The following is a 27006-nucleotide window of genomic DNA, read 5'->3' on the forward strand; positions in this document are numbered from 1 at the left end:
AATGCAATGTTGCACTTTACGACGCTGTTCAGGAATGGTCAATTAAGATGTTATGGTCTATGCTTTTTTGAGCTGCTACTTTGTCATAAAGTATCTAATACTTGTATACCCTAATATAGCATCCACCTGCTAGATACAAAACGTAACACTCTAAGAAAGTTTATATATAATTTTTCATTGATTTATTGGAAAATGGTGAAATATTTTCATCTTCACAATGAAGGAATCACAGATTTGGTGGGGAAATATTTACCCTTAGGACAAATCCAGTTTTTCTCAACTCCCCCTCATTGAATTACTATTGGAAAATTGAAAACACCCCTCTAAATATTGCGGGTCAATTCAGAAAACCCTCTTTGAAGGAAAAATCAAAAACTGATGTGATCAATACTCCAATTGTCCTGTGGAGGCTGCTGGGTAAATGCTGAAATAGGACATCAATTCAATATTGACCTCGTAATCCCAAAGCCCATACTGTTTGAATTATGCACCCCATTCTGGCAAATTAATAACTTCGAATAAAAATCAGGGGGTGCATTGAAAAACAGGACCATTTATTTGAGCAGAGGAGGAAGGTGATAGAAAAACCCCCACAAATTTGAATAGGTGGTCACGCGAATTCGAAATCAATTATTGGGACCCCCTATAAATGGATCAAAACCTCAATTAGTGCCGTTGTTTCAGAAATAGAGGGCAATCATGGAACGTACTGTTTCACAAAACGATAAAATTCATCATATTCTCCAACCACCGGTCGATAACGTGATTGAGAGCATATTTGCTCAGTTTTCTTCATCGTAGGTTCTTCGACGAACCGGTAGTATGAATACAAAATCTCAGTAATCACTTAAATTTATTTTTTCTTACAAATAATCCATGCATTCCATTCCAAAACTTTTCTTTGCTATTTGTACCAATGAATCTATAAACTTTTTGGAATCTTCTTGAGTTGGCAGTTATAAAAAGTCCCTGCTTCGTCGCCAACAGAATTGAAGTCATACTTGAACTTGATATCGCCACTCAAATTGAAAATATTAAAGTTAGTTAACTTCTTTGTTTGACTCAAGAAGAGATATTTTCTCTCGTTCAAATATTTCATTTCAACCAACAATATGAAGGATGAGAGTTATTTCTTCAGACATTGACAAACAATGAAAAAGTCGTATAATTTTCCCTTCTGCTTTTATCTGCCTGCAGAAAACGTGTAATTAAAACTCATAAAAACCCGAGCGAAGCAATAATAATAAAATCTGGCATAACTTGAAATTGATGGGCATTCATTGGCAAGGTGCTTCAGACTGCAGACGCTGAGGTGCATTCAATGAGAATTCGAATTATGTTTGTACTGAATAAAACCTTATTTTCATGCGGAGCCACAACATGCAGATTTTCATTTTTACACAACGGTTGCTGGAGGTTCGCTCCTGAGTTTAATCAATTGAAAAATCCAGGTTTTAAGCGATTCATTATCTGCAAATTGTATTTCAGACTACGTCCGAAGAAGAGCATGCATATTCAGGAGATCCAATTAGCGAAGAAGCTAGTAAAGGAGACCAAGTCCTGTAAAAACAGGATCTACCTTAATGTATTATAGTCCAATTATAGTTCACGTACGTGGAAAATTAGTTTACCTATGCACAAAACGTACACTGGCCTAATTTATCGTGTTATTGCCAATTAAATCATTTTACGGTCCATTAGTGGAAATTGGTAGTAAATTGCAGTTACGGACTTGGAAAACAAAATAATAGAAAAATATTGCAATGTTCATACATATGCTTTATGGAGTGGGGATGTGACGAAGGCAATTTGAGTTCTAGTATCAAGAAACAGAATCTAATGAACTTGATGAACTCCTGCCATAAATACAATGGGATGTTGATCCAGAATTCGAGAGAGAGTCCTATTTATAAAAAAAAGTTGGGCAATACAGAGTGACTTTATCACACAAAGTTTCAGAATATTTTTGAGATTAATAAACTGATTGCAATACATCAATTTCGATTTTTATGTTTGCTTTGATACTCGAGATGTTTGAAGAAAAATATAATAATGTTTTCTCCAACAAATTGGAGTGGAATCGAATTGGTCCCTTATCCTAGGATATTTTCCGTCCCGCTTCAATTCAACTTAATAACTATCCCGGTTATTGACTCTCGAAAAAAGGACGTGGCTGTAAAAACGCAGCAGCTTTTCCATCAACCTCTCACAAATATCATTTTGTGGGGTCTTTACTCCGCGATGCAGATAGAGGAAATGGAAAAACCTGGCGAAAATCGAACGTCCATTCGACGAAACGCATTTGGTAATTACTCAGTGGATTTTTCAATCTCCAAGTCGTCCATTGAAATAGAGATTTGGTCCAGATCACAATGGTGGAGGACAGGATTTATCCGTCGTTTCCTACTTTATCGGCATTATTATTTCTTATTCCTCACGGATTGAATTTTTCACTGCCGTCGCTGAATTCTCTCTTCGAATTGTCATTATTTCCATTGTAATGAGGTTTCATTTTTTTATAAAAAAAAAATCAGCCTCATTCTAGAAAGATTCGATCATTTTTTGTCTCGTTTTGGTTTTAATTGACATAGTTTTGATTCCAACTCAGAATTTCGACATCGTTGGGAACCGTAAACGTTCCGGAATGTTTTTATACCTTTTTCAGTTCTGAAAAACGATGGTGCACCGTGAAAAACATCCTGAATTTTGAGATAACCGAGTTTTTGTTCGCTTGGCTCGATAAGCCAGAGCCAAGTTATTTTAATCGACGCGAATTTTCATCTTCACCCATCTATTTCCTCAACTTGCACACCATGATTCTCTGCTGGCGTGAAAACACGGGGGGGAACAGAAGACATTCAGGAGTGAACCTCCGGTTTTTGGTTTTCCCAACTTGCCCGTGATGCACCTTTACTTTTTAGAATGAATCTATGCTGGTGTGAAAACCCGGGGGGAGAGAGAGCACTCAGGAGTGAAGGGAGAGAGAGAACTCAGGAGTGAACCGTCGTGTTTCTTTTCCGTCCTGTACCGTTACACCCGAGGTGCGTTTGTGATTGAACCCCTTTCTTAATGTTCAACTTACTCTTTCGTCTTATACAATACCTTAGGAGTTGAGCAGGAGAAATGTTCATTTTGAGTGACTTCCTTCGAGTAAGTTGAACAGTATCGGAAAATAATGTTACAAAGCTTCATTTTCGTATCAACTTCGTCGACTTCGAAACAAAAATTCAGTAGATATAGTGGAAACTGCTGAATCAGCAGGGCCATTTACGCTGCAAACATTCCATAATGTTGCTACCGGAGTTTTCCTTTAATCAACGCCCTCTAGTTCGAAGTTTTCCTTTTCATCAGGATAGCGTGGAGACGGCAAGTTTACCTTAATGAAAATATATTTCCTTTAATTTTCCTTCGAACTGAGGATTAATGTCATGGACATGCCGAAAGTGTATGTAAATGGTGCAATTTGGTCCTGCATCCAAGTCCCATAAGGAACTGAAGCAAAGCACTCCCGGAAGTTTGAAAGTTCTGCTTGCTCGAGATAACGGAATTTGCGGAAAGTCTCTTTATAATTATGTTTTAAGGTTCAAGTTTTCTGTATTTGAAATGAACAGAAAACTGAAAATTTCAAGCAAATTTACAACGTCATGTTTGAGTTAGAGGTCATCGCTGCAGGCAGTTCCTACTGCCACAATTTCGACTTCTGAAAATTGTGAATTTCACCATTTCAAGTGTACACTTCAGTACAGTATCCCAAATTGCTGTGCTTCGAAGAATGTTTTTTTGAGAAAATAAACCTAAAACTTCAGCGAAACGTCAAAATTCCTAGCAAACTCTGCATATACCCACGAGGGATTCGAACATCGAGAAAATAAGATTCTCCGAGATTTTTTTCCAAACACTCCGGATAATAGGATGAGACATCCGCCCCCATTTGACCGATTCAGGTCTGCAAATAAGGGGATTTATACGGAGTCATTATTCGAGGGAAGCGTATAAGAAGAAGAAGAAAAGCGTACCAGAACTCCGTGGACGTCTCTGTCAACTGATGAGATTCGGACTTTCCATCAAGCTGCCCTGCTGACTGTGGCTTAAACTGCTTGCCCGTTTATTTATCCTAAACTTTTCCATCTAATTAATTGAGAAGGGTTCGATTCTGCGAACGGGACGTTTCGGTAAATCTATTTACGTTACGGGCTGACCAAGATATTTTCCGGCAAGTTTTCCAACATTAATGACCCTATTGGTAGTTTTAAGTTTCCCAGTCCGTGGAAATTGGCGGTAGGAAACTTCTGGAGACGTTCGATAGGGTGATAAAGCGTAAATATCGACGTTTCAGCTTGAATGCTGGCGTTCCTCATGGTTCAGTATTGTGACCCACCCATTTAAATGCTGAATCATTTGGTTTTACTTTGAGTATTTTTTCTGCTTTCAGTTTTCTAAGCACCATCGCTTAGTCATGCGCAGAGCATTTTGCGTCAGATCAAAAATGACACTCATTACATTAGCTCGAACCAGAATGACAAGGTCATCTGCATAAGTCACAATAAGGAACCCAGCCCTTGCCAACTCGATCAGAAGCCCTTTCATAGAATATGTCTTCTTCTGATGTCATTACATGACCTGCCCATCTTATTATATTAGCTTCAAGCTTCAAGTCCTGCCAATGATTCTATACTTCATTCACTTTTATTTTAGCAGTCGGTTGGCCATGGAAATTTGACACATTTCACTCTGTATAGTACGAAAATGTGGGGTTATGAAGCTTGTCAAAATATTTTTGGGTTTTAAATCAACGCTATGTTGCCCGTTCTACGTAAAAGTTTCTGTTATTACGTATTTTATCACAATATCGAATCTCTTCGGAAAATATGTGACGAATATAATTAAAGTTTATACAAACTGATTGAAGGCATACCAAATCCAGTTATTTGCATGGAAAATACAAGAGATCAGTATAATATCATAATATGCACTAGCTTGAGGACAGTTAATGTTCGTTATCTTCTTTGGCTCACATCATTTGTAGATTTCAAAAATATTAACCCGAAGATGAAATGCATATGATGCAGTGGTTGGCAATGGGTATCTCCCGAAGGAATTAACAGATAATTACAAGAATGTTAAATTCTTCAACAAAAATCATCTTGCATCAATATAAGTAAAAGGAATTGAAAGAAGTTTCAATTAAGATGAACTTCACCTTTGAACAAAAATTTCACATGAATAAACAAGTAACAGGGCAACTTGCGCGTATTTGTGGCTATTCATCTTAATACGTTGATGTAATAATAATAATTAGGTATTTATTAGTACCTTAAGACATTTACATTGTATAGGACAAGTCGAATGAAAAATAGAAAAATCCTGTAGTAAACTTTTCGCATTGATTCACTCAAACATAAAATTCTCAAATGCCACCACTTTTTTGGGTCTCCCAATAGAAGGAAATTCTTTGTCATCCTCTTCATTCACAATCTTTCTGATTGTGGAAATATCCAGCGGAAATATAAGTCATTTAGATTCAGATGAAACATTAGATAAATTCTCTCACATTGAATATGTTCGCTACCGTTTGACGTATTGTGGATTTTAGAATATCAGGGTATAACTATTTGAATGAGCGGACCTGAATTCTAAATAGCACTTCCTGAAACCCTGTCTCTTTTTTCAATCACTTTCGGCATTTTCATAATAAAAATTGATATAAGTTGTGGCAACGGCGCTATGACATTAACGACATTTCATGAGTGCCAACCTAACTTCGTTCTAGTTACAAAAACTTGAGAAAATTATTTCATGGCCAACCGACTGCTAAAATAAATTTGAATGAAGTATAGAATCAATGTTGGGAAATCACCGATGCACCAGCATTGTGTTATAGTTGAAATATCGTTGTTGCTTTTCCATCCTAGCACCATAAGGTCATCTTGGCAGATTATAGCACATTTCGTCCCTTCTTTCTCAATCCTAACCTCGAATCCGGGCCATTCTATTCCCCGTCCTTCAGAAGCACATAATGACCCTTCAGTTGTCTGGTAATTTACAATATCCATTCTTTAAATAACGGAAGGTGCATGTCTGGCCGTGCACGTTCATAGACTTGCAATGTTAAAATCTTCTTATCTAGACAGTATATTCGAGTGGGGTGTAATGGTGTCGCAAGAGCTGGATGTATCACGCGATTCCTATATTAATGAAGTTTATCTAGGAGCTCGCTCAGCGACTGAAGCCTAGTGGGGTTATACGAGTTGTACAACGATGGCAATAAGTTCTTGATAAAATCTTTTTATTTCCGATACGGAAACGGATAGGTCGAGGAGTATCTATTCAAAAATTGTCGTATTCAGAAGTGATTTATGTTTGGGAAATATTTTTCCACTCAAACTGTAAAATCACATGCATGATCTTATCCAGATTGGTCACTCGACCAATATTTCTGGGGATCACCCTTTATATTCCTGTTTCTATCAAATTTCCACTCTGGTGAATTCTGATAATTGTTTTAAAGGTCACAGTTTGGCAACTTGTGTATTATTCATGACATATCAGATAAACTATGGTAGATGTGCATGAAATTCGTCCATGCAACTAACTACCCTTAACAGTTCATCTGTTTGCCTGTAATTAACGTCATCATCGTACATACAGTATTAAATTTTAAAGATCGATGTTGTTAACGTATCAGTGTCATCAACCTGGAGCATAATTTGACATAAATAAACAGAATGATATATGTATTCAAAAAATTATACTTTCATGCTGGAATTGTTTAGTCACCAGGTGTATATTCATTGACATTGGAATTATTTATGACTTGGGGATATATCCCGTGCAAATTTGTGTGGGGATGTAATCTATTGAAACTCAGGAACCGACACAGTCTACATGGAACGCAGTAAATGTCACACTGGAGCCGGTTTATATAGGTACGAACTTCTCAGTCTAGTGAGCAGATAATATTTATATCTGAGTTCACACCAAAGGGGGGTTTACAGATATCCATTCAGCATCCAGAGAATCGTAACTTTTTCTTGTTTTTTCATTTAATGAATGTTTGAGTGGGATCGTTCAAAGTATAGTCAGGAAAATTCACCAGCATCGTTTAATTTTTAATTGAGTTTGTTCTGTGATTGAAAGATGTTTGGTACATATTTCTGAAAAAAAACTTAGGTTTTGTCACTATTACAATTATCTTTACTAGTAAGCCGTATCCACCTTTTAGGTAGATACGCCTATGCTGACAAATTCGCCTATGTTGATGATTTCTGAAATAGTTAGCCTCCTGTGTGTTCTAAAACTTGAACTAGGAAATTTCAGGATATGATTTTTTACGGAAAACTTCCTCAACTTTTCAATGGTGCCTAATTCGAATGGATCGATAATAACCAAAAAAAAAATTGTTCCCTAATGGACCGTCCTTCGAGCGTTCCAAAAAGCGAAGAAGTCGCTGTTCTTAATCCTTCGCCCGGGCGGAGAGACAGATAGGAAAAACAAGAAAATAATTGGAAATCCCGAAACGACAGGCTTTTGCACCCTACCCCATCAAAGACGTACCATCAAGCCCCCCCCCAATACGACGAAATAACTAATACGTGTACCTTTAATCTGCCTGCCGTCCGGATTATCGTTGCTCTTGAAGGAAACGTTTGTTATTGGCATTTCTGGAGTTCATTAGGCGATATCCAGGAATCTGTCCCGGGTTCGGGTCTGCGAAGGCCCGCTCAGAATGATTAAAACGTTGTGGTTTGTAGAATATGTTGGGAATCTGATTCGGGATCCGTGCAGTCGATAGTGTGAGTTTCTGTGGTCATAAAACGCACATAGATTTGACGAGAGTTCTGCTTCTTGTAGAATATGTATCACATTCGGATCTACGATGATTTTCTGAGAGAAACGCTTGTCGAAAACATCCAAAAAGATGGAACCAGTTGAAAATTCGTCCAGACTCATTTTACTATTGGAACTCCACAATATTTTCACGCAAACATAAATCTAACAACCTTCTGTGACCACTCTGTTGGCATCAGGAAATGGTCATTTCGAAAACTCCCGCAAAAGCCTAAATTCAGGCGATGTTGTTCACAGGAAGTTGTCTCGATGGCCATTTCCATACGGTCACAAAAGTTTCCAACTGGCCTTTTGATGTCCGTCGCTGAATATCAGTCTGAAATTAGTTCCGGATGTCCGAAGAGCTAAGTAAACAAGAACAGGACACGCGGTTGGAAATCAGTCGAAAATTGGGAATGTCCATGCAGGAAATGGAACACGCTACTTGAATGGTACCTATTCAGGAATCTGCTCGTGATGTCAGGGACGGCAGAAAGAAATAGGAATCTAACAATGCGTACTTCCACAATTGTGTCTGTCAGAATCGAAAATGTCGAAATATACACAAAGTTCGGACTATATATGCGGCTTCAACCAATCAGAATGCGAAACGCTGTAAGCTGTCATCTGCACTCGCCATAAGTCAACGTTCAATCTCCTAAGCAAAGATTATAGAGTTAGGCTAGATTAACTTAACTCAACTTAACGTAGGTTTAGGTTAAGTCTATAAGCTTTGCTGGTAAGCACAGTTCGTAAATTGCCTTAGATGAAATATGCTGAAGTAATGACTCGTTGACCATTTAAAATTCACTGGCCGATAGACAGGCAAATAACAGACTGTCTTCATAGTGTGTTTTTCTTGAATTTTTTAGTTTTCGTGTCATTTATTGAAAAAAAAGTATCAGTCGAAATAAAAAACTTACCTTCTCTGTGATATAAAAAATCTCATTCGAAAAAGATTTTCATGGAATCAAATTGGGACGTTTATAATTGATAAATCGAAGTACATGTTAGCACAATACAAAGCGTTCATATTTCTGTAATTTGCTGTTTCGCTTATTGATATTACGAACTTTTTTCACCATCATCATATACCTGAAGCATTCAACATAATATTGAGGTGCTTCCCAGCAAATTAGAAAGAAACTCTTGATTCCTTGGGAAAAACATGAAAAATCAATTTCCTGGGAAGTTGTCCCCACACCAACATCACTTCAGCAGCGAAAGATACACATAGAACAGCCCAAAAATATATTTCTCCTGTTTTTCTATTCGTTCTATCTCTGAAAGTTTTCAGCTAACTAATATTTATTTTTTAGATTGCCCCTTGACTTAAGGCGGAACACTGATGGATATTGTAGATTCTTGGGCTATCCTGCACATGCTACAATATAGTAAAGAAGAAGAAAAACAAATACCGTCTGTTTTCAGACGCGAGAAGAATACATATATCCAAGTCTTGGTTGCATGGGAAGTGAAGAAATACACACAAAAAACATCCAGTTCGCTTACTTTCTGCTACCAGCTCGATATGCACTAGTGTCAAAAAGAATTGGCTAAGGAGTTGATCTTGCCCGCACATAGCAGTGCATCACACTTTTTCTACGAGTGACAGAGCACAATGTCGGTTAAAATGGCGAGGAATTCTCGGAGAAATTCCAATTTTCAACAATCATGAACCCAACCGAAAAAATCTAAAAGAAACATAAATATAGATCATAGATTTCAAAAAAATAACCTCATCTAACCCAACTTTGCGATACCCATGGGATTCGCATGTTGTCTGGCTAACTTAGGAATAACTTTCGAATAAATTTCAACGTTTAATATTGGTGAAAATCCAATAATTCAATATCTCATATCCAACTCTGAAATCTAGAGGTTTCAACCCAACTCATATAAACTTGTTAAAATATCTACCACGAATTTTTCATATGTGCCATTTCATTTCACACGATAAAGTTTGAAAGTTGGAGCAGTTATGTAAATTTCATTCTTTCGGTTTTCAATGAGCGATTCATTTAATTTTCAGAATTGTTAGAAGACTGGAAAACAGCTCAATGAAAGGAAAAACCGAGAAATGGTAAGCTTCATCGATCAAGTATCACTGTAGCTGAAAATTTTTGTTTGGCTGTATTCAGTTTAATTCTCTTTCTTCGATATTTTGATATAATCTTTACTTTCATTTTTATCATGTTTCTTAGGTGGAAATCATTTCTATAATTTAGTAGTTTGCATGATTTTTGTGTATTTTATAGGGTTGAGTTCATGTATTGAATAGTAATTTTTTGAATATACAGGGTTTCCGGTACTTTCATAAAAAAAAGAATAAGCTATGAAAAATTTCCTTCGCACTGATAGTGATATTGAAAAAAATTTGAACAAGTTGAAAAAACGATATAAGATTTTGTTGACACTTTTTGTTTTCGGTGGATGAATTGAACATTTACTTCAATTTAAAACTTTCGTTACATCTCACCCCTTCTGTTGATCTGCGTCAAAAAATTCCTCATCACAACCTTCATGATATTATGAAAATTAATGTAAAAAAATAATTTTGAATGAATCCTTTCGAGAAAATTTTTTTCGTGGACTGTCGTAGTTTGCGCTCTTCTCGAAAGTTTTTCGGGGTATTTCAACTGCGAAGTTTTCCGGGTTCACCCCGTATATTCATTCGGTAAATTCCCCCGAAAAATCCCTCACATAAGGTCGGTTTTTTCACTAATAGGTTCAACTATGGAAAAAAACGCACTGGAAATAAACGCACTACGCACAGAAAGCGCTAAAAGTCACGTAACGGCTTCTCCCGCCTTGCCCCCTTGTCGAGGCATGTTCCCGAAACACGGCATCTAGCCGACTGTTGGATCTGCCGGAGCTGACGGCGGGGCGCAAGACAGAGCCCCCCGGAGTCTCTCCTTTCGTACAATGCGATTCGCGGGGATTTTTCCAGTTAAAATTGCGGAGAATCTGATACGGCTCTGATATCTCGAATTTTTCCGGTGATTTTCCGATTCTTGCTGCGCCAAAATCGAAGCTGTCGATGCTCTGCCAATGATCGTTCAACATTTCTCTCCCCAAGAACATAAAACATGGGTTATGTTTGAATCTGGTAACTTTTGTACTGAATGAGATGAGGAACAACGATAATAATCTATTGGAGCTTTATATATATATATATATATGCCGGTTCAGAACGTCTTCCGACGTTGTCCGACGCCCTGCCTCCATCTTCTTCTATCTTCCCAGTCCAGTTCTTGCAAGTTTCTTGTGCTCATAGCTTTAACGACGCCCTGTTTCCAACTGGTCTTTGGTCTTCCTCTCTTCCTACGTTCTGCGGGCTGCCAGTTCATTACTTGCTTTGGGAGTCTCGTTTCTGACATACGTTGTATGTGGCCGTACCATATCAGCTGTCTTTTCTCGATGTCATCCATTAGGGTTCCTTCAATACCCATCATTTCTTTAACGGTCTCATTTCTGATTCTTTCCCTCCTTGATATCCTGAGCGATCTTCTCATTGCGTCCATTTCAACTGCTTCCAATTTTCTCTTATATTTTTCAGTTAGTCTCCAATTCTCTGACCCATACAATAGACTGCTTTTCACTAAGGTTTCATAAATGTTGAACTTTCTTCTTTTAGTTATATTTTTATTCCATAATATGCCGTTGAGACAGGATATTGCTTTTTTTGCTGTGGTTATTCTTCTCTCTATTTCATGATTGTCCGTTCCGGTCGAGTCAAAAATAACTCCCAGATAGTTGTAGTTCTGGCAGTGTGTTATTATTTTTCCATCATTCATCGGAGCTTTATACAGAGCTTTTATGGGTGGTTGCAAGCTGTATTCGGATAATTGTCAAGCACAATTTCAACCCTTGAGCCAGATCGGAAATGACAGAAGAAGCTGAGAGTCTTGACTTTCAGAAAACGCTAATGTAGACGAATCAACGTCAGTTTTTGACAATCCCGACAAAAGTGGTGTCACGCAGAAGGCTGGGCATTACCGATTCGACTCATAGAGCATAAAGTAGTACTTTTGGCTTCATTATGTCCAATCAACCAGAAAAGTTGGATCTGGCTTACGCAGATCCACTAACTAACTATTTATTCAACGTTTCTTGGTTTCCCTTTAAGCTTGATCGAGGAACAATAATGTTGAGGGTAAGCCATCACGACATCAACCATGTAAGTGACAATTGTGAAAAGTCAATTTCAGATAACTTCAAAATCATGCAGACAATCGGCCACCCACGGTCATACGAGGATATATTGAAAATTCTTAGCCTACTATAGAACCAAACAAAATTTCCATGTCAAAATATTTTATTACTCAACATATTCTCCTCTTAATTGGATACATTTATTACAGCGAACCGGCAACGTCTCTAGACCTTTCAAAAAAAAATGTTTCTTCTTTTGGATAGCTTTCCGCGTCTTTTCTCTTTGATATTTTCCGTAGAGTGGTCAGTTATGTCGAATAGTAATCGGTTATTGTTCTACTCTTATCCGAGAAATCAATCATGATTACTCCACGGCAATCCCAAAAAACTGAAGCAAGAACCTTTCCAGCAGATTTTTGGACACGAAACTTCTTAGGTCTTGGAGAACCAGAGTGTCGCCATTCCATCGATTGTTGCGTTGTTTCTGGATCGTAGAAATGTACCCAAGTCTCATCCAAAGTAACAATTCGGTTTAAGAAGTCTACATCGTTTTCAAATCGAGCACAGATCGAACACGATGCTTCTACCCTTGCACGCTTTTGGTCAACATTCAAACATTTGGGGATCCATTTTGCAGCAATTTTTCTCATGTCCAAATCGACGGGAACTATATAATGAACGCATTCGTATGGAATATTCAGTGCTTCAGATATCCGTTTTAGCCCAATTCGACGGTCTGATAAAATCATGTCATGAACTGCATCGATATTTTCGGGGACTGACACAGAAACCGACCTTCCCGATCGGTGATCATCCTCAATGGAAAATTTACCTCTTTTGAAGCTTGCAGTCTAATTTTTCACGGTCGCATAGAAGGACTTTGATCACCAAGGGTATTAAGCATATCTTCGTAAATCTGTTTACCTCTTAACCCTTTTAAATACAGGTACTTGATGATGGCGCGATACTCCAATTTTTCGATTTTCACAATTTCGGTGGATATTTTCTTTCTTTTAATTTATTGCGTAACTCTGGTTTACTTTTTCGACCTCAAACTTCACACTGACACTTCTAATGAGTTATTTTTCGTTGCTGTGGTAACGCAATATTTTTTTTATGCACGGAACTGGTCTACGCTAACTAGATGTCAATACAACCTCGTAGATAACCTACCCACCGTATAAAAATTCAAAATCTGAACATTCCTTCGTTTTTGAGGAAGCAGACGCCCAAATCTACGAAAGAGGCCGAACTTAGCGTTCACGGCAGGGGTTGACCGCAGGGCTCTGGCTATCTTTCAGTCCAGAACACGCAATCTAACCGGTGCAAACTGGCGTTATTAACAAAACTGCAATATATTATGTTTAAGGTTCTGATTTACTCCCACAAAACAGGGTCTTACATAACTCAAGCTCTTTAATTTCTCCCAAATGCGCCGGGGGCTGTTCCGGGTGATCGATTGTCGTTTGGCCCATTCGTCAAATGAATTTTAGATGGGGCGCGCATTGGAGGTGCGTTTGTTGGTGGGAAGCCTGTAATCAGAGGCCGTTAATGGCTGATTCGAACGCCGCGTGTTATGAAATGCAATCTGGGAAACGCCGTTTGAAGAAATGAACTCTTCAATTGATTCGATCTAGAACAGGGAATTTGAATTCGTGTGTTCATTAAGAAGATTAGAAGTGGATCAGAGGATCGGTAGATTCTATACAAGGGCTTCGATCCAGAACAGCGAACAGACTTATAATTTCTTAGGGCTAATTGCGACTGTGTGCCCTCCTGTGACTGAAGAGACCCAACCGTGACCTACAGATCCTGCCACACTCCAGGCATGGATAGTCACCAACCAGATCTGGCCGCCGCTGTATTCTTCTCGAGTCTCCATTATAGCTGTGGACCAAAGACCTCCACTGTGATCTGTCTAACGCTAGTTGTTCCCAGTTATGATTGGCATTAACTGATTTTAGGGATTGATACAGTGTATCCTTAAACCGCTAATACTGGCCTCCTGGTTTCCGAGCTCCCTCTGTGAATTCGCCACACATAGCTAATTTGGGGAGTCTTGTGTCTTGCATCCTCATAATGTGGCCGCTCCATCTGAGTCGGGCCCTCGTTACTTCAGTTTCAATTGTTATACAACTCGCCCGTTGCAAGACTTCTGCATTTGAAACTTTGTGGAACCATCTGATGTGCATTATTTATCTTAGATGACGTTGTTGCGTTTATTCAAGCTGTTTAATATGTCGCCTGTAGGGCGTCCAGCTTTCGCTTCCGTAAAGAAGCGTTGGGAGGACCACTGCTTTGTAAACAGCTGTCTTGGTCTTCAGGTTGAGGTCGTGATTTTGAAACACTCTGTTCTTTAGCTTCCAGAATGCCCGTGAAGCCGAATTGATACGGTGCCAACAGTGAGCCTTCAAAAACGAAGTAAATACACCGAACTAAATAGCGGGGTTTTGACTGATACAACCGCGGTTTTGGCATTTGCTGCTGAAAAGAAGCTGGGTGCAGCCAGACTTTGGATCTCTCTGTCACCTGTCACTTTTAGCCACAAAACGTTAATGAACTTCCACTTTCTACACTCCATTGATGCGCGATACTCCCCGTAATAAGGTTTAACCAGCGTAGATCGTTTTAATAGAAATAAACACTGCGATTTCAAGCGCTTAACAATATAAAACGGACTTGCGATGGGATTTCTCGGGAATAAAACTGCAATTATTTCTATTTCTGTAAAAGCTCTTTATTAAAAACGTTTATCCATATAAAATAATTGAATTCTAACTATAAGAGAGTATATATACTATGTCTGGAAATAAGTTGTTCATCTACAGCCCCAAATTGTAATTTGATTGATTTTCCATTATACCTGGTGATCCATTCAAATGTGAACTAGGCATCAATTTTCCACATTTCATCTTCTTGCTTCTTTACAAACTTTCTGATACACTTCTGGAAAAGCTTCTTCACATCCATAGGTTTTCCTCAACTTATCATATAAACTATGATCAAACATCAACCTAAACTCTTCTCTCGTCATGTACGTATCAGCATACAGCATCTGAAATCCATTTCTATCCATCACAAATTTCTCAATTTTCCTTGTCGTCTCCCTTGGTTTGAAATTCTCAACTTTGGGAACCCCATAAACACCTACATCCACGTATATTTCCACGTTACTCTTGGCTGGGTGTAAGAAACCAGGATTATTGGGCAGTTTAAATGGACAAATCCACAAAGGGTAGACTCCTACTTGTTCTTCGAAGAAAATCACAGTTTCTTTCAAGTAAGACATGGGTAATAACATGTCTTGTATGATATGATTATTCTCATATAATTTTTTTGTTGTTTCGCTCTGTGTTAACTTCATAAGAGATATTTTAGGAGGCACCATCCAGCCTAAGATCAATCTGAATAGAAGATTGTTTCCGAATGGTATTATATCTTGCAATTCCCAAAAAATTGACCTGGAATGTCGATGATAGTAGTCCCTTAATGGAATATACTCAGTCTTAGCATCACTTCGGTTCAAAATATCTTGGACATGTTTGAAAAACCATGGTTTGTACCACCGACCAATTGGATTGAAACCTTTATTGTCCATTTCATCAGTTTGTTTTCCTATCATAACAACAGATTCATTTTCATTAAAAATCAACACTTCCACAAATTCATTCCTATCATCTACTACTGCTTCCTCCAGGTATACGGACATAGCATCTAGGGATTTGAATGGAAGGTAAGTAAGTTCGATATATTTCTTAGCTGGAATAAGAGTCACTTCCACGGATGTTAGTATTCCAAGTGTACCATAAGACCATGGTATCCCATAGAATAAATCAGGGTTATTTTCTGGTGAACATCTTACAACAGAGCCATCAGCCAAAACTAGCTCATAAGACAAACAAATGTGTTGAAATAAACCATGAATATGTGATGATGATTCAATACCGGTTCCCATCACCAAACCACCAACAGTGAGGTCATCGAGTTCTGGAACAATAGGTATCGTCCAACCCAAGGGATTCAACATTGCAGTTAATTGTCCCATGTTTACCAGGGGTTCAACATGTACAGTCTTTTTTTCATGGTCAATATGTAATATATCAACTAGATCAACATTTATTTTCTTATAGATATCTTTGTATATGCCTTGTCTGAATGACATTGTTTGCCACCCTGGTCTTGCAGTACACATAAATGGCTTTTTACCCTGTATCTTATTCCAGGATTGGATCTGCCTTTGTATATTTTTAACTTTATCATCATGTTTAGATGGAGCACTATTGAGCTTAAAAACAATATAGTTTCTCCAAAATATCCATATATCGAATACAAAAGAAAGTGGTAACAAAAATAAACACACAAAGATCCATCTGTAGTGTATCAAAATATGCTCAAATAAACCTTCTGTTTTCTGAACCATTTTGATCAATTGTATAGAAAATACAAATCGAAGGTTGAACGTGTTTTCAATTATATAGGTTATTTTTCGAATTTACTGTAATAATTACCATTGATGATAAATGTCATATAAATCTGCAACATCTACCTAAATTATTATCAAATAAATCAAAATGTTAACACCATCCACAGTTAGTAATCAAGTAATCAAGAGCAAAATTAATGATTCAAGAACGATGAACAATCAACCGCGTTCGTACTTCGCGCCAAATTGGACCCACAGAAAGGTGAAGTCTCTGAATAAATTAAGATCAAAAAGATTTTATTAGTCATTCAGTTTTTTGTTGAATTGAAATTAAAAATCATTTCATATCATTATTTGCATTGTATCATTTCTCATATCCCTCATATCTTTTTCAGTATTTCTTCATAAGAAGAAGAAACGACTTTCTAATTGAACGTCGCATGCGTACGTACGAATTGGCAGACGCCATCTTAGTGATATTTTGGCGTTTTATGATTATACGAATATTGAGTTGATATTATTGGAAAACAATCAAGATTTTCCAATTTGGAATGGAAAAACGGAACACTAATCGATTTTTAATACCTGTTACCACCTAATTCTTTTTGAATAACAGGTATTGTTCACTTACGAGGATATTTATTACTTTACCGCCAACTGTTATATGCAACTGTAAATGAGCTATGTATACAAACTTATAACAAACTGTTTTTCTGATTTTAGGTTCCTCTTTCAGGAAGTTTAAGCAACTACAAGCCAGAAGATGTTTTATGCACATTTCATATTAGCCAAAAAGGGCCCTTTGGCCAGAATTTGGCTGGCTGCTCACTGGGATAAAAAGTTGACAAGGGCCCATGTTTTTGAAACAAATATTGAAAAATCGGTTGATGGCATTTTACAGCCTAAAGTGAAAATGGCGCTTAGAACTTCAGGACATTTGCTCTTGGGAGTGGTTAGAATATATTCTCGGAAAGCCAAATATTTACTCCAAGATTGTAATGAAGCATTCGTGAAAATTAAAATGGCATTTCGACCGGGGATGGTCGACTTGCCCGAAGGTCACAGAGAAGCAGCAGTTAATGCTATCACACTGCCAGAAGTATTTCATGATTTCGACACCACAATGCCGGAATTAAAGTGAGTAAAGTGCAAATTGCCATGTGTAAAAGTGGGAAAGAACGGTATGGGTATCTACGAATTAATTCATTTTCAGTGATGTAGACATAGAGGCACAATTCAGTATGAATCAATCCAGGGCAGAAGAGATAACAATGCGTGAAGATTATGGAAACATTGCGCTAGTTACGAATGATGACGGTTTTGGGGATATGGGGTTCGATACAGATGCCCCTGATCTAATGAGACATACTTCGGGCATGACTCCTTCAATGGACCAGGTAATTGATGAGTTCTTAGTTAAGTGGTACATTTGGTTTCAACGAGTTTGTGCTTTTTAGGGTAATTTGTTGTTCAGTGACGGACCTCTGGACGGTGTAGGATTAGAAAAAGATCAAGAACCTATACCTTCCACCTCAGGAACACAGCATACACCAATGGAAATTGATACTTCTGTGAGAGACGATGGGTTTGGTGGAAATTTGGATCAAAATATGATCGGTATGGTTGTCTTTCAAAGTGTAAATTCTGTGAAGTGATTTGATATTTTTTTAGCCGGTGGTTTATTCGAAGGCGGTTTATTTGATGATGCGCCAATGGGTGAAGTGCCACCCGTAGAGCCTCCTTTGCCTGAAACATCGAATGCGATGGCGCAATCCAGGGATAGTGACGATGATATGGATAATTTCGGTGGCCCACCCTCTGTAGGCGGTCACAGGTTGGTGGAATCGACGATATGATTTTAGGGTGATCGGCTAACAATTCATTTATTTCTTCAGCACTGATGAATCAAGGCCGGTTTCTCCCATGGACCACGCTCCGGCTGCACCGTCTCCAACACCAACTGTCAGATCCATACGATCCGTCCATCAAGAACCACAACTGGCCGAACAGCAAGAACCGGAACGGATAAATACTCCAGTAGATCAAAATAACCTCTTGCAGAGCGGCAATAACGAAGAGGAAAGTTTTGCCTTAGCACCTGTAGATGCCTCAGTTCTCAAAGGTGAGAGATTCAATATAGACTCGACTTCGACGTAACTTTTACTATTCCTTTTGTTTGCAGGATTCACGAAGACGAAAAGGAAAAGAAAACTGATCGTCGACGAAGTGAAAAACATATCAGGGGAGGAGATGAAGAATCAGTTATCAGACACAAGTGACATTGTGACAACTCTTGATTTGGCACCTCCGACCAAGAGACTGATGCACTGGAAGGAGACCGGTGGGGTCGAGAAGTTATTCGCTCTCCCTGCTCGTCCCATACCGGCTAGGGCTCTTTCCAAGGTACGAATGAACTCGATATTGGCTTAATATTGAATTTTGACACCCCCATATCTTTCAGAATTATCAGAGACACCTCACGTTGAAAACTGTCAGTACGGACGAGTTTGGGGCCATTCCCAACGATGAGTCTTTACCTTTAGATCAAGTGAGAGACGCAGAGGAGCAACCGTCGATAGAGCCCCCAACGCCCGTGAGACGAGGCCGTAAACGAAAGATCCAAGAGGATCATGTAAGTTTTTCACTGTCCGGTCAAGCGAAAAATTATAATTTGATCCCTTTTCAGAGCCAGACCCCGATACACCAGTCGCATTCGGACATCATGACGCCCCATCATTCGATGATGCAGCCCGAGGAGATGCTCGCCGCCATGATGCCGCCCACGCCCCTGTCGGTGCCCAACCTAGCCCCGCCCACGCCCATGGCCCCTCCGACCCCGGTCGCGCCTCCCACGCCCATGATCCCGCAGTCGCCGATGCCGATGGCGCCGCCCACGCCCCTCCCCCCTTCGACGCCCATGATGCAGCCGCAGACGCCCCTGCCGCCCCCCTCGCCGATGCACGTCCCGATGCCCGCGCCGTCGCCGATGATGGAGCAGATGCCAGGTGAGCGGTTTCACTGAACTTGTCAATGTCACCTGTCAACGTCACTTGTCAATGTCACATGTCAACGTCACTTGTCAATGTCACTTGTCAACGTCACTTGTCAATGTCAATTGTCACCGTAACTTGGACCATGGTTTTCTATCCTAGGTACGCCTTTGATGTCGCACATGCAGCCCCAACAGATGTCGCCGCACCTGCAACAATGTATGCCCAGCCACATGCAGCAGATGCAGATGCCGCCCGGCACGCCGCATATGATGCACCACCAGCCGGAGGATATGCACATGGCGGGTTCCTCCATGTACCATCCGCAGACGCCCGGTTACCATCATACGTCAGCTCCCCCCACCCCCTTACATCACATGGAAGAGATGCCACAGCTGCACGCGGATCAGGTTAGCAGAACAGGACATTCCCACAAGTTCGGTTGTTCTAAATTGTAACTTTTCAGGTTAAATCGATACTTCAGGAACAGGAGCATATGGGCGGCATGGTCCCCTCTATGACTCCCCACGCCACCACGGAAGACCTGTTGGCCCACGGTATAGGCGGGGCCACCCCCCACCACAGCGGTATCGAACCCAGTCTTCCGTTGGAGCAGCTGGAGAATTTGCACCATCATCTGCCGTCCATGGAGAATATGGGCTACGATCAGAGTCAGATGGCCAATATGGGCTATGACGACCAGTTGCCCCAACATCCGGGTAATATGTCGGAGAGGGCCCATTCTCCATGGCAGGGAGATTTTGACTTCCCCCATTCGGCTGGTCCTGTAAGTACCCTGCGTAGTTTAGGTTGTGTTAAATCAAAAATGAACTTTTTTTGTTTAGGCTGAAGAACAACAGCAAGACGAAACGGACGAGCAGTTCGAAGAGAGGGTTTTGAACAAGAGGGCCTACCAGATGTTCACCGTAGTGAGGGGCAAACTGGAAAACACAGACAGGATAACGCTAACCGAGATGTGCTTCAGGAACAACAAAAAACAGGTACTAGTACTACCAAATATTGTTAAGTAGTCCCTACTAACGCTGAACCGTCTATACAGGCCGCCCAAAAGTTCTACAGTTTGCTGGTTCTCAAGAAATTCCACGTGCTGGAGCTGGAGCAAGCGGACGCTTACGAGGAGATTTTCGTGTCGAAGGGTAAGAAATTCAACGATCCTATGATGTAAATTTGATATACCGATGAAGGATGGGAGGATTGAAACCTGTATGTATTTTTTATTGTACAATGCCTTCAAATGTTTAATATATTTTCAGAAACTTAAGGTAGATAGTGAAAGAGAAATATTGTACATAAAAATTTTTTATCGACAAAATTATTAAGGGATCAATCATATTGGTTTAGTGCACCAAAGCATTTTTATTTCTTATACTTATTTTATCGTTTACACTGAGGACGGATGTTTATTTGATAAGATTTCGTATATCTCCATTACTTTTGATGGGACTGTTTATCGTGTTTACTTTTTTTATTACTTTTACATATTGAATCATCTGTTATATATTTCATCATTTCCTTTTTATCTTTATACTATTGAATAATGAGCGGGGAACGAACCATGAACGAATTCTGTTGGTAGGAAATGTGATACTGCTCAGTATAAATCAGGTTTAAAAAAAATTGATGAAACTAACAAATTAATTCATTAAATGAGAATTTCGTCAATTTTTTTTGTTATTTTTTCTTTCAATGGATCGTTTTATTATTCTCAAATTTTGTCTTTTATCCATTGAATGAAAAAGCCTGATTGATAAGTTTTGTTTCAAATAACTAGAGTTGATGTTACTCAAAAAATGTCTTTACTATTTTGAAATGTATTTGTTTTAAATCACAAGAATAGAAAGTTTCTTGTGATTTAAAACAACTTTAGTGATGAAATGAGTAGGAAAGATTGCTCTGTCTGCATATTTCTTTAATAAACTTACACAGGAAAAACTCTTTCTTATCAGTTTCGTCTCCATGTTAAAGTGATATCGGTAATAAAGTTACTGCGGTAAGGAAATGTTTTTCAGAAGTTTTATATGCTGGTTTGATGGATATATTTTGCCACCAAGGATTCTTTCATGGTTTGAAGGTATCAAAAGTAATAGAGCATATTTTTTTAGATCACGCCAAGTGAAAATTTTCGAAAAACGATAATAACATTTTTGTAAATTACTGCTGTTGTTTTCCTGAAAATTGGGAAAAAGTTTGTAAAGTACCATTTACAAAAATAGGAAAATTGATCTTTGTAAATTATTTCAATTAGCTTTTAGGTTCCTAGATAGTAAGGTGATCATTGAAGATATATATTTAATATTATTGTTATTATGTTATAGTAAATGTTTATAACAACAAATATACAACAGTTTTTTTGTTGTTTATTCTGTATTTGAAATCAATGGTTATTAATAAAGGTCAATTTTTAGAAATATTTCATTCACTCCAAAAATTTCGGTAATCTCAAGTAGTAGTGATGGTAGTTAGAATACCATCAATAAGTGTGGTATTTCGAAAATTTTGTTGATCAATTCAACAAAAAGTTTGTGATGACAGCGTTGAATTCTTCGGAGAACTGCAAATGAAGCTGATGTTTTCCTTCAGGAAATACGTATAACCTAAAATCAATGAAACACTTTCATTACAAGGTCCTTACGCTGCTTTAAGCGTCTTACTTTGTATTCTTAATATTTTCCACCAAATATTCAGCTTGTTCTTTATCTAAAAACGCGTCATTGCAGCCGTGTAAAATCAAAGTGGGACTCTGTATCTTCTTCAAAGAAGAACAGCATATATCTCCGCCATTTTTGCTTATTTCAAGCATAACATCGCATTTATTTTGCAAATCTTGCAATAATTTTTCCCCAAATATTTCCAACTGTGGTAACAATGCTTTCTGCGGCCAGTTTCTAATATCCCTTATTTCTGCAAAAAAAATGTACGTTTTCAAGTTGTTGACCTGAAAGTTACTTTTTTCACTTACTTTCGTAAGTAATTAATTGTTTAGTGTCTATGTAAGAGTGTGACCCCCAAATTATAAGCTTGCTTATAGATTCTGGATATTTTGCTGCGAAAATCATACTAGATATTCCACCATTGCACCAACCAAGCAAAGAAAAAGGTTCAAAAGCAAGAACCTAAAATAATACAAAAGTAGAAACTAAAATAAATAAATACACCAAGCAAGAAGATGTTTATAGCTACCTTTATAAGTTCATACAGAATATCCGCGTTTTGTTCAAACATTTTGGGGGTTATAACCCTCTCAGGGGGCCTGCTGTACCCTTGACCTGGGGGATCTACTACTAAAATAGTAAATTTATTTTTGTCCAAACCTTCTATCTGGGGTTTGAAATCTTTCCAGATGGTACCAAAAGAACCAGGAAGAAGTAATATTTTGTTCGCACCGTTTCCGATTTTCAAATAATTTATTCTTTGCGATTTGATGTAAATTATCGTTTCCTACAAAATAAAAATTAGTTCTTTCTAAAATTTTCTTATATTTATCGTTTTTCTTTCCATCATTAATCTTCGCTTGGCTTCTATCGACGCAAATGAGACTGACTGCGGTTCCGTAGAGTCTTCAGAAAAAGCGTAGTATTTTTATCATGTGCGATAATATTTAGTGCTCGAGTAGTGCAATGTGAAAAAAATTAATTGGCAATAAAGTTTAAAAGAGAAATTCACAATAATTACGTAACACAGGTAATTTTTAAAATGGGGACATCAGATATGTATATATTTATATGCAATTATTGAAATGGAGTGATGAGCTGAGTAGGAATAAAAAGTGATCTGAATTTTTATCCTTCATTTTCTTGAAATTACGAATATAATGTTAGATGATTAGATAGTTGAAACCATTTGGCATACATTTAATTTCAATTCATGAGGATTCCAACATCGTTTTCAGTTCTGAAAAACGATGTAGCACCGTGAAAAAAATCCTCAATTGGGAGATAACCGAATTTTTGTTCGCTAGTACCGATAAGCCATAGTCAAGACACATTCCGTTTCCACCCCCCACGCTATAAAAGGGTATGTATGGGTATAAAAGGAGATTCCCCCCGCAAGTCAATTCATTCTGATCATTATGTCCGTATCATAGCAAATTGCGAAGGAGTCCACCGGTGCAAGAGCAATTGTTGAAACCGATCCGTCCAGAGGTAATAAATCACTCCATATTATTATCTGAGAACCTCATCCTCCACCTTTACCCATCCTTTGCCGGAATTTGTGTTCTACCCCTAGTGTTAGTAAGATTCTCTGCTGGTGTGAAAACCCGGGGGGGACAGAAGGCACTCAGACGTGAACGGCCGTATTTCTGCGCCGTCTTGCTTGAATCCTAACCCTGCCGAGTTCAGACATCATTGCCCGTTAAGTGTGAACCTTGGTTCTAGCTGGCGAACGAATCCGTAACACCCGTGGCGCGTGTGAGATAAAAAAGGAAAATAGATCTTAGTAAATTTATTTCAATTAGCTTTTAAGGTTCCTAGATAGTAAGGTGATATAAGCATTAAAGATTTATAATTCGGTGCATGATCATCAATTTTCATTATTTTTATATGTGATTTTTCGAAAATTTTGTTGATCAATTCAGCAAAAAGTTTGTGATAACAGCATTGAATTCTTCGGAGAACTGTAAATGGAGTCGATGTTTGCCTTCAGGAAATACGTATAACCTAAAATCAATGGAACACTTTCATTATAAGGTCCCTCTACGCTGTTTCATGCGCCTTACATCGAATTCTTTATGTTTTCCACCAAATACTCAGTTTGTTCTTTATCTACAAACACATCCTTGCAGCCGTATAAAATCAAAGTGGGACTCTGTATCTTCTTCAAAGAAGAACAGCATATATCTCCGCCATTTCTGCTTATTTCAAGCATAACATCGCACCATTTATTTTGCAAATCTTGTAATAATTTTTCTCCGAATATTTCTAATTGTGGTAACAATTCTTTCTGCGGCCAGTTTCTAATATCCCTTATTTCTGCAAAAAAAAAATTACCTTTTCAAGTTGTTAATCTCAAAGTCAATTTGTAACGCTCTTTTACCTTCGTATAAAATTAATTGTTTAGTTTTTATGTAAGAGTTTGACCCCCAAATTATAAGCTTGCTTATAGATTCTGGGTATTTTGCTGCGAAAATCATACTAGATATTCCACCATTGCACCAACCAAGAAAAGAAAAAGGTTCAAAATTAAGAACCTAAAATACTACAAAAATATAAACCCAAATATAAAATAAATAAAGAAGATATTTATAGCTACCTTTATAAGTTCATACAGAATATCCGCGTTTCGTTCAAACATTTTGGGGGTTATAAACCTCTCAGGGGGCCTGCTGTACCCTTGACCTGGGGGGTCTACTACTAAAATAGTAAATTTATTTTTGTTCAAACCTTCTATCTGGGGTTTGAAATCTTTCCAGATGGTGCCAAAAGAACCAGGAAGCAATAATATTTTGTTTGCGCCATTTCCGATTTTCAAATAATTTATTCTTTGCGATTTGATGTAAATTATCGATTCCTACAAAATAAAAATTATTACTTTAAAATTTTTTCTTATTTTTGTTTTACTTTCCATCATTAATCTTCGCTTGGCTGCTATCGACACAACTGAGACTGTGTTTAGACCGACTACGTTTTCTAAGTTTTCAAGAAAAGCGTTGTATTTTTATCATGTGCGATAATATTCAGTGCTTAGGTAATGCGATTAGAAAAAAAAAGGGCAAAGAACTTTAAAAGAGAAAATTAGGCACATAATACAAGTAATTATGAAAATACTGTATCAGATATGTATATTTATGCAATTATGTTTAGAAATAGAGTGATGAAGTAGGAAAGAGTGATTTGAATTTCTATCCTCCATTTTTTATGAAATTACGAATATAATAAGTGATTAATCGAGAATAAATGTTCAATATATGTATTTATCTTATCAATTGTAACTGCCTTATATGCAGTAACAAAAGCTTCAATAATTAAAACATTCAAGTAAATAAGAAAAATAAGTAAATGCATCAGTTCTTCATTTTTTATCTGAACATTTTACCTGTGCAAATAATGATCAGGATATTCATGAAATTATTTTTTGGGAAATTATTCAGAAGGGTAGTAACTTGGATGAGGAGAGGCTTGGAATGAAAAAATAATTATGAATACATTTGTTGATTTTAATATTAAATTTTCTGAATTGGTGAAACCAATAACACCATAAAAAATAGATTTCAAAATATAGTATCAAACTGATAATTTTCCATCCTTTGCTGAAATAGGATATCTCCAAAAAACAAATCATTTCCCTTCATTCAACAAAAATTTGGTAACAATATCATTGAATTCCTTGGCATATCTCAAATGAATATTATGCTTTCCATCTGGAAATCTATGTAGCCTAGAACAAGCAACATATTGAATGAAGTTTGATATACCGGGCTCATAAATCACTAGTGATGAATGAAGGTTTAATAGAAAACCAGTGAATAATGGCTCATCAATCACACAAGTGATTTATGAATTTCATGAAACAGAAAGATTATGATCACTTTATGCACCGAACGGGGATAAAATAAACACTAGGGATAACTTACTTAGCCCCCTTGATTTTGGTCACTAAATTTTCATAATGCTCAGCTCCAACAAGAGGATCCTTGTCACCATGCAAAATAAGGGTGGGACATTCGATATTCTTTAGGAGTGTATCACAAATATCTCCCCCTTTTCTGTTTATTTCAAGCATAGCGTCACACCAACTGTTTTGAATTTCTTGCAATTTTTCTGCACCGTACAATTCTTTAAGAGGAGCAGCTGCTTTTTCTGACCAATTTTTGATATTTCTTATTTCTAGAAAGGATAATTGCATGGAATTTCATTTCATCCTTTGTAAAGACTTACTTTCATAATTTTCAATATCTTTGGAGTGCACATAAGAGTTGGAGCCCCATATTACCAATTTTTCTATAAATTTGGGATATTTTGCGGCATATATCATTCCTGATATTCCACCATCGCTCCAACCCAACAGAGAAAAGGGGTGGAAGTTAAGAGCCTAAGAGTAATATTATCTATAGAGTCACACAGATTTCCTGTGATTTTGAACCATTTTACCTTTATTAAATCATGAGCGGTATCAGCATCTTCCTCGTAAAACTTGGAAGTTAACAGCCTTTCCGGAGGCCTACTAAAACCGTGACCTGGAGGCTCCCAAACTAAAACTGTGAATTTTTGGCCATCCAAACCCTCTATTTGAGGTTTGAAGTCGCTCCAGATCGTACCTAAGGCTCCAGGAAAACATAAAACATTATTTGGACCATTTCCGATTTTCAAATAATTAATTTTTTGCGAGTCGAGACTGATAAGTTCTTCCTATGGGAAAATTTGAACATGCTGTAGTGTGTTAGTTGTTGATTTATCGAAAATAAAAGTTTTTGGTACTTGGGCATTATTCACCTTAGGTTTTGTAGAAAATGTTGCCATGTTCTTTGTACGAAGAACTCTCACTCTTGAGAAAAGCGATTTCAAGATTATCATTGTTGTGTTTATCAAAAAAGTATGGAGCTCCTTGGAAAAAGTAATAAGCTAACCTCCATAACCATAACCTACAAATTTG

The 27006-nt window shown here is 37.8% G+C and overlaps 7 protein-coding genes across 7 annotated transcripts in view; 1 reads left to right on the forward strand and 6 right to left on the reverse strand.

Moving 5' to 3' along the window:
• LOC123319415 (voltage-dependent calcium channel type A subunit alpha-1-like) overlaps positions 1–10988 on the reverse strand; it is a 70707-nt gene extending 59719 nt beyond the window's left edge. The window contains exons 1-2 of the mRNA XM_044906371.1: positions 10531–10988; positions 9246–9429 (exon numbers count right to left, since the gene is read on the reverse strand). Of these exons, the coding sequence (XP_044762306.1) occupies positions 9246–9409 (164 nt within the window). The 5' untranslated portion in view covers positions 9410–9429; positions 10531–10988. The remainder of the gene's footprint in view (positions 1–9245; positions 9430–10530) is intronic.
• Positions 10989–11015: 27 nt separating this feature from the next.
• Positions 11016–11624, reverse strand: LOC123318408. Its single transcript, XM_044905021.1, has one exon. It carries the CDS (start codon positions 11622–11624, stop codon positions 11016–11018), a length of 609 nt encoding a protein of 202 aa, XP_044760956.1.
• Positions 11625–14710: 3086 nt separating this feature from the next.
• Positions 14711–16634, reverse strand: LOC123318655 (delta(24)-sterol reductase-like). The gene has a single exon (XM_044905338.1). The coding sequence runs from the start codon at positions 16400–16402 to the stop codon at positions 14891–14893; it is 1512 nt and encodes a 503-aa protein (XP_044761273.1). The 5' UTR covers positions 16403–16634; the 3' UTR covers positions 14711–14890.
• Positions 16635–16853: 219 nt separating this feature from the next.
• On the forward strand, positions 16854–20914 carry LOC123319139 (double-strand-break repair protein rad21 homolog). Its single transcript, XM_044905992.1, has 13 exons — positions 16854–17021; positions 17129–17542; positions 17619–17802; positions 17863–18022; positions 18077–18239; positions 18301–18527; positions 18588–18808; positions 18867–19037; positions 19092–19410; positions 19558–19805; positions 19862–20182; positions 20241–20396; positions 20456–20914. Exons 2-13 carry the CDS (start codon positions 17169–17171, stop codon positions 20579–20581), a joined length of 2670 nt encoding a protein of 889 aa, XP_044761927.1. The 5' UTR covers positions 16854–17021; positions 17129–17168; the 3' UTR covers positions 20582–20914.
• Positions 20915–21759: 845 nt separating this feature from the next.
• Positions 21760–22997, reverse strand: LOC123319144 (valacyclovir hydrolase-like). The gene is made up of 5 exons (XM_044906001.1): positions 22912–22997; positions 22597–22854; positions 22376–22529; positions 22068–22317; positions 21760–22010 (listed from the first exon to the last, which is right to left on the reverse strand). Exons 1-5 carry the CDS (start codon positions 22915–22917, stop codon positions 21920–21922), a joined length of 759 nt encoding a protein of 252 aa, XP_044761936.1. The 5' UTR covers positions 22918–22997; the 3' UTR covers positions 21760–21919.
• A 939-nt stretch (positions 22998–23936) lies between these two features.
• Positions 23937–24381, reverse strand: LOC123319146 (valacyclovir hydrolase-like). The gene is made up of 2 exons (XM_044906004.1): positions 24134–24381; positions 23937–24074 (listed from the first exon to the last, which is right to left on the reverse strand). Exons 1-2 carry the CDS (start codon positions 24280–24282, stop codon positions 23984–23986), a joined length of 240 nt encoding a protein of 79 aa, XP_044761939.1. The 5' UTR covers positions 24283–24381; the 3' UTR covers positions 23937–23983.
• A 1168-nt stretch (positions 24382–25549) lies between these two features.
• Positions 25550–27006, reverse strand: LOC123319143 (valacyclovir hydrolase-like). Its single transcript, XM_044906000.1, has 5 exons — positions 26847–27006; positions 26505–26762; positions 26292–26445; positions 25988–26240; positions 25550–25791 (listed from the first exon to the last, which is right to left on the reverse strand). The coding sequence occupies exons 1-5, from the start codon at positions 26925–26927 to the stop codon at positions 25692–25694; spliced, it is 846 nt and encodes a 281-aa protein (XP_044761935.1). The 5' UTR covers positions 26928–27006; the 3' UTR covers positions 25550–25691.

Source organism: Coccinella septempunctata, chromosome 8, assembly GCF_907165205.1.
Source record: "Coccinella septempunctata chromosome 8, icCocSept1.1, whole genome shotgun sequence".
Lineage (NCBI taxonomy): Eukaryota > Metazoa > Arthropoda > Insecta > Coleoptera > Coccinellidae > Coccinella > Coccinella septempunctata.

Bases quoted from the DNA above. Each gene is read 5' to 3' on its own strand.
- LOC123319144 (XM_044906001.1), bottom strand. The intron at 22,318-22,375 runs GTAAGTGAAAAA...TTTTTTTTGCAG, and splicing joins ACAATTAATTACTTACGAAA to AAATAAGGGATATTAGAAAC. The intron at 22,011-22,067 runs GTAAGACGCTTA...CATTGATTTTAG, and splicing joins GAAAATATTAAGAATACAAA to GTTATACGTATTTCCTGAAG.
- LOC123319146 (XM_044906004.1), bottom strand. From the start codon at position 24,282: ATGCTTGAAATAAGCAGAAATGGCGGAGATATATGCTGTTCTTCTTTG. The intron at 24,075-24,133 runs GTAAGGCGCATG...CATTGATTTTAG, and splicing joins GAAAACATAAAGAATTCGAT to GTTATACGTATTTCCTGAAG.
- LOC123319139 (XM_044905992.1), top strand. From the start codon at position 17,169: ATGTTTTATGCACATTTCATATTAGCCAAAAAGGGCCCTTTGGCCAGA. The intron at 17,543-17,618 runs GTGAGTAAAGTG...ATTCATTTTCAG, and splicing joins ACCACAATGCCGGAATTAAA to TGATGTAGACATAGAGGCAC. The intron at 19,038-19,091 runs GTAAGTTTTTCA...ATCCCTTTTCAG, and splicing joins GAAAGATCCAAGAGGATCAT to AGCCAGACCCCGATACACCA.
- LOC123319143 (XM_044906000.1), bottom strand. From the start codon at position 26,927: ATGATAATCTTGAAATCGCTTTTCTCAAGAGTGAGAGTTCTTCGTACA. The intron at 26,446-26,504 runs GTAAAATGGTTC...TATTACTCTTAG, and splicing joins CCGCTCATGATTTAATAAAG to GCTCTTAACTTCCACCCCTT. The intron at 26,241-26,291 runs GTAAGTCTTTAC...TATCCTTTCTAG, and splicing joins AGATATTGAAAATTATGAAA to AAATAAGAAATATCAAAAAT.
- LOC123318408 (XM_044905021.1), bottom strand. From the start codon at position 11,624: ATGAATGATGGAAAAATAATAACACACTGCCAGAACTACAACTATCTG.
- LOC123318655 (XM_044905338.1), bottom strand. From the start codon at position 16,402: ATGGTTCAGAAAACAGAAGGTTTATTTGAGCATATTTTGATACACTAC.